This window comes from Sprattus sprattus (assembly GCF_963457725.1).
Source record: "Sprattus sprattus genome assembly, chromosome: 3".
Taxonomy (NCBI): Eukaryota; Metazoa; Chordata; class Actinopteri; order Clupeiformes; family Clupeidae; genus Sprattus; species Sprattus sprattus.
In genome coordinates this window covers 53,321,945-53,331,894 of record NC_137922.1, presented here as the reverse complement: position 1 = coordinate 53,331,894, position 9,950 = coordinate 53,321,945, and the positions used below count along the sequence as shown (strand labels likewise).

The following is a 9,950-nucleotide window of genomic DNA, read 5'->3' as shown; positions in this document are numbered from 1 at the left end:
TGGAGAAACGCCCTCGGAGTCATTGAGATGCAGCACAAGGTTTTTGCCGTTTTGAGCCTTTGGACATGCCGTAGTCATACGACGATAGACGAAAGCGACCACTCTCAAGCTGAAACCCTGCCGGTAACTTTAAAGCTCAGTTCATGATTAAAAGACTTAATTAAATTATGTTTAAAACACTTAATTAAATAATGATTAAACGGTGGCGTTAAGTGGCAGTTACACTTATATTTTCTAACCACAGGGGCAGAGCCTATGACGGTCCAGCCCAAAGTAACTGTAACGTTAGAGTAATTTTTTTGAGGACAGTTAACGTTTCCGAAGACTGTTCTTTTGAGGCACCTAACAATCTTTCTTTTTACAGTGAAACGATGGCGGCTGATTTCACGAATGACCTGTGCACTCCAGTTTTCATAGTTGACCTGGACACGGTGAAGAGGAACGCCAGAGTGATGATAGAGCGATTTCAGAAGCTTGGGGTACAGCTACGCCCTCATATGAAAACACATAAAACAGTGTAAGGTTGTACATAAACCCTACACTACACCTCCCGGAACCTATCTAGTAATCAGAAGTTTTGACGATTTCTTTTTACAAAAATTTCAATTGTTTTTCAATTACAATTGTTTTTTTTTAAAGCAAACTCACATAATACAATGTTGCAACCTTGGCAGCCTATTCCATCTAAATCTCAATATTCTGTGCTTCATATGCACTATTCTCTGACATGAACTGTAGCCTATCTTGTCTCTATTTAGATATGTTGAAATGGACACACGTCTGCATGTTATCCCATGTATTTTCAGGGAGTGAGTGCCCCACAAATGATTATTCCTCATTCTAAGGAAAGGTGGTGGGTGTCAGCAATAAAGTTACTTCTTAGTTTTCACATGGTACTGGGTCCTAAATAACTGAAATTAGTTCTAAAGGGGGCTACTACAGCAACAGGGAAGGCATCATTTGGTTTCTGACATCTTTGCTCTGTGTTCCTAGAGAGTGCGCAGACATCATGACGGGTGGAGCGCGGCGCTGCATCGTGGTGTCGACTCTGGCCGAGGCATCTTTTTTTGCCGACCACGGCTATGATGACATCCTGTATGCCTACCCTCTGCCCTTCGACAAAGTCGAGCGCTGCGCACAGCTCGCGGAGCGACTGTCCCTCTTCCATGTTCTGGTGGACAACAGTGCCGCCCTAGAGGAACTGAGGAACAGGCCACTGAAGCAGGGCAAAGCTTGGCATGTGTGGATGAAGCTGGACTGTGACAATGGCAGAGGTGAAGACCAGAGACGGGCATTGAGTGATGAATAGGAGTCACATTGGTTGTATTGATGTTTCAGTATGTGAAGTGACTAGGCACTGAAGGATTGTTTCCCAACGTGACCACATTTTCAGAATAGTCCATATAAATGGAAATTTGACATTTAGTATTGTGTTAGGGATCAAACCACACCACCAGCCTAAAGTATCACATGACCACAAACGGTGGACAAATGTGTGCCTACTCCTAATGAAGAAATTACATCTTCTAGCTGGCATCCCCTATTCTGAGCCAAGAGCGCTACAACTGGCCAAGGACATCACAGAGACTACAGGCGTTGAGCTTACTGGGGTATATGCACACTGTGGGAACACCTACGGTTGCCAAGGGGAAGAGCAGATTAAGGCGGTCGCTCAGGAGACCACCACACTCACTCTGCAGTTCATGGATAAGTAAGTCAGTAAGCTCTTGTTGACTAGTAATACCTGCTGATCTAATAAGAAAAAGTGCTTGCACCTCCCAACTTCAGACCAGCGATTTATATAAACAGAATTAGTTTAATTCGATTTTTTTTTTTACCTTTCATATTGGGTTGGCCTATAACTTACATTGCTTGTAATCACCATGGTATGTTGTAGGACTAGAATATGTAGTAACTTTTTTGCAATAGTATCAAGCATTGAGCAGCCTTTAGAGTAGATATAATATCTTTATATTACAAATGTTATTCATCCTAATACGGTGAGTGAGTATAATGACTGTACTTAAGTCATAGCGGTTCTCCTTGAGCCACCCTTCTGTGGCTCTAATGCTCAGGTTAAGTTGCTGGCTCAGGCTAACTGTCCTGGACTGATGTTACCTATCACCTTTGAACTCTTTAGGCTTAAGGCAGCTGGGATCCAGGGTGTAAAGTCCAGCATTGGCTCCACCCCCTCCTGCAGCCACCCAGTCGCTGACATGGCAATGCTGAGTGAAGTGCACCCTGGGAATTATGTATTTTATGGTCAGTGTCATTTGAGGTTGTGTTTGATTCAATGTGTGTGCAATTTAAATGTCATGTCTATTCCTTTTCATGAATCACTTCACTCTTCAACACCAGGAATAACCACCCAACCCAGATCATATCACAGATACATTGTCAAAAGAGTTTTCCTTTAATTAAGTCATTATTTGAACAAACCCAATAATCTCGTTAAACTGAGAGGGGAAAAGTCAAATAGAGAAACAGGTGAAAGTCTGCATGTTCAAGAGAAAACCTAACTACCCAAATTTAACAAAAGGACAGGGATTTTGGGGATTATTCTCCTTCCAACATTACATCCATCTACCTAGTTTAAATCAGATTGATATTTAACCATTTGCACTGGTCCGCAGACGTGCAGCAGTCTCTGATTGGCTCTTGCAGCCTGAAGGACGTGGCGGTGCGAGTGCTCACCAGGGTCATCGGTCACTACCCTCACAGAAACCAGTTGCTGGTCGACTGTGGCTGGACAGCCCTTAGCCATGATGGTGGTGGGAAACTCCCCACAGGCTATGCCGTCATCGAAGGGCATCCTGAGCTCAAGTAAGCAGACTAAGCACCTTCCAAATTAAGATGAAGGGTTACATGTATTGATAGCTGACTGATTTATTGGCTTGTTAGCGTCATCATCGAAATGTGCCTTTAAATGAGAAAATATCATTTTTCCGTAGTTTCAAAGTTTTCATTTAATAGATGATATAGCATGAAAAGGTTTGGGCACAGCTGGTCAAAATTCTGTTACTGTGAATAGTAAGTTGAGTAGAAAATGAACTGATCTTCAAAAGTTAAAGATGAAACATTCTATTTAACATTTTAAGCAAGATGAGTAAAAAAAAAAAAAAAAGAAAAGGAGCACCATGTAAAAGTTTGGGAACCTTAAAGATTTGAGCTCTCGGATTTACCAAGGTCTCAGAACTTTATTAGCATGTAAGGGCTATGGCTTGTTCATAAACAAAAATCAATGCCCAGAAAGGCAGCAGGAGGCTACAAGAAGATTAGTTGTTGTCAGTGGAGGTCAAGTTGAGGTCTGGAAGACCACACAACTTTCTAAGAGAACTGCTTGTAGGATTGTTAGAAGACTTAGCAGACTTAGATGTCTCTGAAGTGGTGGTGCACTGTTCTACTGTGCAGCGACACCTGCACAAATATGACCTTCATGTAAGAGTCATCAAAAGAAAACCTTTCCCGCGTCCTCACCACAAAATCCACAGCCAGAGGTTTGCAATGGAACATCTAAACAAGCCTGATGCATTTCGGAAACAAGTTCTGTGGACGGATGAAGTTAAAATAGGACTCCTTGGCCACAGTGAGCGAAGGTATGTTTGGGGTGCAGAATTTCATGAAAAGAACACTTCAACTTCACTCTCCAACTAATAAGCACAGGCATGCAATTCTGGAATAAAACATCACACCGTCTGTAAAAAAGCTGAAGATGAAAAGAGGATAATGACCCTAAACACACCACAGAATCCACAGTGGATTACCGTAAATCCCCAGATAGTGGCCGGGGCTTGTATTTACTGAGGCTGCACAGCGCACCAGCCTTTATTTGGGGCAGGCTTGTATTAGGGGCAGGCCTTTATTTCTTACTTATCTTCTGTTATAGAATTGTATTATTTAAATAATGGGCATAATTGCATTAGGCTAATATAATTCATTGCAGATGCGTTCAACACTTCCAGCACATCGCGTTGCGCTTTAGGTCGGGGTGTCAACGTAAAAAATAAACATCTGCGTTATGGTCTCCACTGTCAGTCACGGAGGAAAATATTTCCAAAGCCTTGAATTTAATCATTTTTCTAGACACTCTATTATGCTTATTGCGGACTGAAAACATTCAAAAGTTGCAAAATGAACGATTTGCCATTTGCCCCGACCTAAACCTCGTCATCAATCAGCAGATAGCCCTCAAAAGAGCACTGCATGCAAGACGGCCCAAGAATCTAACAGCACTAGAAGCCTTTTGCAAGGAAGAATGGGCAAAAATCCCAGAAATAATTGAAGGACCCTTAGCTGGCTACAAAAAGCGTTTATACGCTACTTGCCAAAGGGGATGGTTACTAGTACTGACCATGCAGCATGCATGACCAAACTTTAGCTTTGGGCCCTTTTCCTTTTGTGTTATTTTCAAACTGTTAATGATGGAAATCAAAAAAGTAGTCTTGCATAAAATATGAAAGAAATTTGTCATCCTTAACTTTATACCTTTTTGGAAATCAGGTCAGCCTTTTACTCGTTCACCTATTCACAGTAACAGAAATTCTGACCAGGGGTGCCCAAACCTTTGCATGGCTCTTCAATATGTAATATCAGGGTTTTCATTACAATGTATCAGATGGTTAATAATACAGATTGTTGCTGATCTAGTGCAATTTACCATGACAAGATGTGAGTAGTTATTTTGAGGGTTGGGGATTATTATTTTGTAATATTTATGAAAGCAATGTAAGTTTATACATTTATTCATTCATGAATTCCTTGTTTTCATTCATTCATTCATTCCTCCACCTTTACCCACATGTATGGATCTCTGTTCTCTGCACATTGCAGACTGCTGTCTATGACTCAGGAACATGGGAGAATAGAAGCTGTATCTGGAAAGCTGGACTTCACTAAATACCCAATTGGCTCCATGCTCTCCCTGATGCCTTACCATGTAAGTTCTAACTACATAAAAGCTATTCGCCTATGGATTCAATTCAATTCAATTCAATTCAATTTTATTTGTATAGCGCCATAACAATACAATTGCCTCTAGGTGCTTAACAGAGCCCAGAGACTAAACCCCTGTAGTGCATGCACAATGGATTCAGTTATTGCCAGTTATGCCACAGCTTCCAAACTGCCAAATGTGTCTATGGGTTTCCCTCTTATTTATTGTTAAGAGTTTGCAAAGATGTGGTAAACTATGTACAACATAGTTGTAGTGTTGTTTTTCATGGTGCTTTATGATGGAATTGTGAAAAAGCAGAATATCACTTTATATACAACTTCCGGGTATGGATATTAGAAATTCTCTGGTGGTGGATTGGGGAGTTGGCCAGAAGTTTGTACTTTTCAGCGTTAGCATTTTAGTAACAAAATAGCTGTACCCCCTGCAGATGCTTAAGTGCATGTTTACTGTTTGTGTCTTTGACAGGCTTGTGCTACTGCCATGATGCATCCCATGTACTATGTTCACTCCAACGGAAAGATAGTGGGGACATGGACTCCTACACGAGGATGGTGAGGCTGCTGTGTAACACCCACCAACGTAATAACTTCCCACCAACGTAATAACCCTGCCAACGTAATAAAAAAGTGTGCATTTCAGACGTAATAGCCCGGCCAACGTAACAATTTCCTGCCAACGTAATAATTCTTGCCTCCGGCCAACATAATACACAGCTTTCTGCCAACGTAATACTTATTATTAATTGGTGTCTGTCAGCCTCCAGAATGGTATTTACATATGACCTAGTATCCCCAACGAGGCTCACATAATGCTCTCCCTGCCCCTCTGCAAATGACCAAGGATTAATAGGGGTAGGTTCTCATCATATGTGTGTCTTGGTAAAATGAGGGTGAAAGCATTTGCTCCAAGTGTAGATACAACCAAAATTTGCACATTATAAAGTTCTGATGCTCTTTGAAGGGTGATATGATCTCCAAATGTCCCATGTTTGTGCATATTTTCCAAATACATATCCCAGTTGTCCCCCACAAAATTAGAAATAGGGGTTCCATGTGATGTATAGGGATTGTTTCGTAAATTAGACACAATTTCTTCCCTAACATTGGATGCTGATCTTAAAATCCCTATATTTTCAAGTTGATTGGCCAACGCAGAGAACTGGCAATCACCATTTGGTTCTGGATTTAATTGAATATGAAAATTTGTTGAGGTAAAGTATTATTACGTTGGCAGGAAATTATTACATTGGCCGGGCTATTACGTCTGAAATGCACACTTTTTTATTACGTTGGCAGGGTTATTACGTTGGTGGGAAGTTATTACGTTGGTGGGTGTTACACTGCTGTCACATACAGGACTCTGGGATTATCATAGTAGAAATTATTCCTGTGAAGCGGCCATCTACTGGAGATTATGACCTCACAAATGAACTGGAATTATGTTTTGGAATCTGCAGTGAGGGTTTTTATCCGTGAAATGTGCCATTAGTGACAAAATGAAGAGATATTTCAAAAGTCTTTAAAAAAATGTATAGGTATTAACATTTATAAAATATACTAACAAAATGCGTAAAAGGAATTACTAATGTAGAAGTTGTTTGTGTTTATCTTGATCTTGTGGGGATGACTAATGGCATGGCACTCTGTATGGTAACTGCACCACCAGATTTCACCAGGTGGCAGCACAAACCCTGTTTGTAAACTGATGCTTGCAGAAAAGACGAAAGATACTGTCTGAAAATCAATAAACTGCTTGGTGATTTTCACTTAATTGGGTGAAAGACATTGTAAGAGTTAGAGTCTAAGTCTCACATATTTGAACGAGGTGAGAAAATCGTTGATTTGATGCCTTTCTTTAAACTGAAGTGTTCATATCATTGGAAATGTACATCTTTTATACTGACAAAAGTGAGGAAAACATGAAAATAAACTCAAATAATAATATCATTAAATAAGGGCATTGTCATTTATTTAAATGCATTATTATGATTGTTATTATTGATAATTATAATACCACAGATTTAATCTTAAAATTGTTGACAACAGTCACAACACCCTTGTCTTTTGATATTAAAACGTCCTTGTGATCGAGTGGTTACGATAACAGGATGATGAGGGGGGAATCTATCGCTGTACCAAATTGCTGGTATTGCTAAGCAGTGAGACAGCGCTTATGAAAGCTCGAGCTTCGTCGGGTCACCTGTTTACCTGACCAATTGAGTTCCTCTCACCGAGCTCTCGTCGTGCCTATCCAATAGCGGCGCAGTGCGCACGGCAGCCAGGCAGCAAGTTGGCAGGAAGAGAGATGTCAACACTGAAAGGAGAGCCGTGAAATGACTTTATGTGGGCCTGGAGAGATCTACAATATCTGTATAATCGCGTGAATCGTGCTTAAGAGGAATGCTTTGCTTGGCCGTGGCGATTGTCGTGGTATGGATAATATCGCTTAGAGCTGTCCGTACGGCTGCCCAAATTGTAGGTTCGTTCAAGGACTCCAGCGATAGCCGCAGGAATAGCACGCTCACACCAGCGCTCTGTTAGCATTCCTGCAGCATTGGGAGGTCACATCGCACGGGTATGTATTATTGAGGAGAGATGATGTAATGATAAATATGTCATTACATCGCCAAACATCTTGCAGACATCACACTTATACGTTTTACCATTCACGATGCAGGCAAGCTGTAAGAAGAGACGTCGAAAGTCTTTTTTAGGATGATGTCAATAGATCTGCAGTTATTTTACTTAGTGTGATAGCTGTCATATTGTGCACATAAAGTCATGGAATGGTCAGTTATGCTTTTCCGATCACGCAAATATCAGTTAGATTGGAATTTATTACAACTAGGTGTTTTGGTCTTCAACGGGAGGAATGCTGCACAATAAATTACCCAGCACACAGGTTATGACCCACAGGTTTGTGGCGACCACTTGTTTTGAACCTGTTAATGTTTATTACCTCATTAATGTTCTGCTCATTGTACTTCATTGATTTGTGGTGTGTTGGCTGAAGAGTGCTCTAATTGTCTTTCAAGACACCAAGTGTGAGATGTTGTTAAACATGCTTTATTACATCAAGTAATTGTAGTGCCGAAATGTTGAATGAATTTTGATATTGCTTTGGTGTGTTATTTGCTTTAGTTATGAGCTTCCTTTAAGAATATGCCTGTAAACAAGCTAAGCTATTTACACACACACACACACAGCTATATACATACACAAATACACACTTATACAGTAATGGCGCTGAGCCTTTGGAAGGGAATACTCTCTTGGGCGACTGGAGCCTTGTGCCTGAAGGACACACACCCTCGCTGGCACCCTGCCTGAGAAGCATTCTGATCCCTAAGCCTCCAACCTGTCCCTACCGCAGCCATCTAGCTCCCTCGCATGACTAGACAAGACAAGAGGATGGCCCAAGTGGCCGTGAAGTTGTCATGGGAAAGGCCAAGAGACCAGGCTCAATGGCTGATTGTTAGCTTGCCATGGTGGATAGACCGCACTCTCCTTTGACGCTTTAGCCTTGCTGGAGACCCCACCGGGAAGTAAACCATGATCTGTTGTTATCTCCAATTAGCCCAATCGTGACCCTGGCCAAGGACTTATATGTGCAGTCAATCTATGCACTGACTATACTACAGATTATGGCAGACCTCTGACCCAACGCTAATACACAGGATTCTGTGTAATAAGAGAGAATGGTCAAATAAGTTGGTTGGTTATTGAGTTCTGCTCATTAGTTCTGCCTCAGAGGCTCTGATGATGCATTAGCAAGCCTGGAAGCAATTGGCTCATCTATTTGCTGCTGTTTGTGTGTGCTCGTGTGTGAGAGAGACACACACAGACAGAGAGATGTAGTCATGCTTGAGTCTCCAGATGATCTTGGCCATTTGCTTCTTTCCACCACCCAGATTTTTTTCCCATGTTTATCGCCTCAGCGTCTTTGCCACTCTCTCTCTCTCTCCCCACCCCCCCCCTCTCTCTCTTGCGCACTCTCTCCCTCTGTCTCTCTCTCTCTCTTTCTTCCTCTGCCTGTCTCTGTCTGCTTCCCCTAAGCTCTTTTTAGCAAAATCTATTTTAAGCCCGGCTTGTAATGCCATGGTTGAGGTACTGTATACACTTAATTATCTGGCACAGGAGTCGCTAAGCTTCTTACAGAATCGCAGGGGTGGATGTGTAGGCCCTCATGCTTGTCTGATCCAAAACATCAGGGAAATGTCTCGCGCAAATGTAATGCATCTGTGACCGGGGTCTCTGTTAGGACCTGGCTTATCGAGTTAGAATGGCACTTATCCCATTTCCTCCCCTGTCAATCAGTTAAGACAATTGTTTTCATGGACCGGTGTCCTCCACTACATCACATGTCCAAGCGTGACCTTATGGTGATGTTGCAAGATTTGTGGGGCATATGTGTGTGTTCTCTGTGCCTCGCTCAGTACGTACTGTGGGGCTTGTAAAAGAGTCGGTTATGTTTGAGGAGAAAAAAAAATTCAAATCTCATTGCTAAATCTCTTTCTGCTATCAACCGGTTTTGACTGGTTGTTCTTATCTGCTTGATACACACATAGACATACATGGAGCGCTAGGTGGTTGGTGTGTTGGTACAGCACCGTAAACAAAACACTCTTGAGCACGCCATTGGCTGAGAGGAGGGTTTTGCCAGTGTCAAAAGCACCTGGCTGGCCAGGCAAAGGCTTCTGGATCTGACGTGAAGCAAACACACTCACTCTCTCCCTCCCTCTCTCTGTCTGTCTCTATCTCCCCCTCTGTCTTTGTCCATCTCCATCTCTCTCTCTCTCTCTCTCTCTCTCCCTCTTTCTCCCTCCCTATTTGTCTTTGTCCCTCTCTCCCCCTCTCACTCCACTTGTTCACACACACTGCACTAATCACGGTTTGAAGGGCAGTTGTATAATCTGCAAGGGCCTGCCTGCACACGTCTCACTCCAGGGCATCATTGTGTGCCACCAGTAGGTTTGCAGTAGTGGCTGTCAGCAGCG

General features: G+C 42.2%; 1 protein-coding gene across 2 annotated transcripts; it reads left to right on the top strand.

Moving 5' to 3' along the window:
- Positions 1-77: 77 nt before the first annotated feature.
- LOC308361647 (D-serine dehydratase) lies at positions 78-5,509 on the top strand (the record flags this gene model as incomplete). 2 transcript variants are annotated; one of them, XM_080834064.1, is made up of 8 exons in its annotated part: positions 78-123; positions 365-517; positions 994-1,274; positions 1,531-1,711; positions 2,141-2,262; positions 2,634-2,823; positions 4,831-4,936; positions 5,420-5,509. In XM_080834064.1, exons 2-8 carry the CDS (start codon positions 372-374, stop codon positions 5,507-5,509), a joined length of 1,116 nt encoding a protein of 371 aa, XP_080690190.1. In that variant the 5' UTR covers positions 78-123; positions 365-371. The 2 variants fall into 2 exon arrangements, with proteins under 2 accessions (XP_080690190.1, XP_080690191.1); XM_080834065.1 differs by lacking the exon at positions 78-123 and having other exon boundaries at positions 364-479.
- Between the last annotated feature and the right edge of the window lie 4,441 nt (positions 5,510-9,950).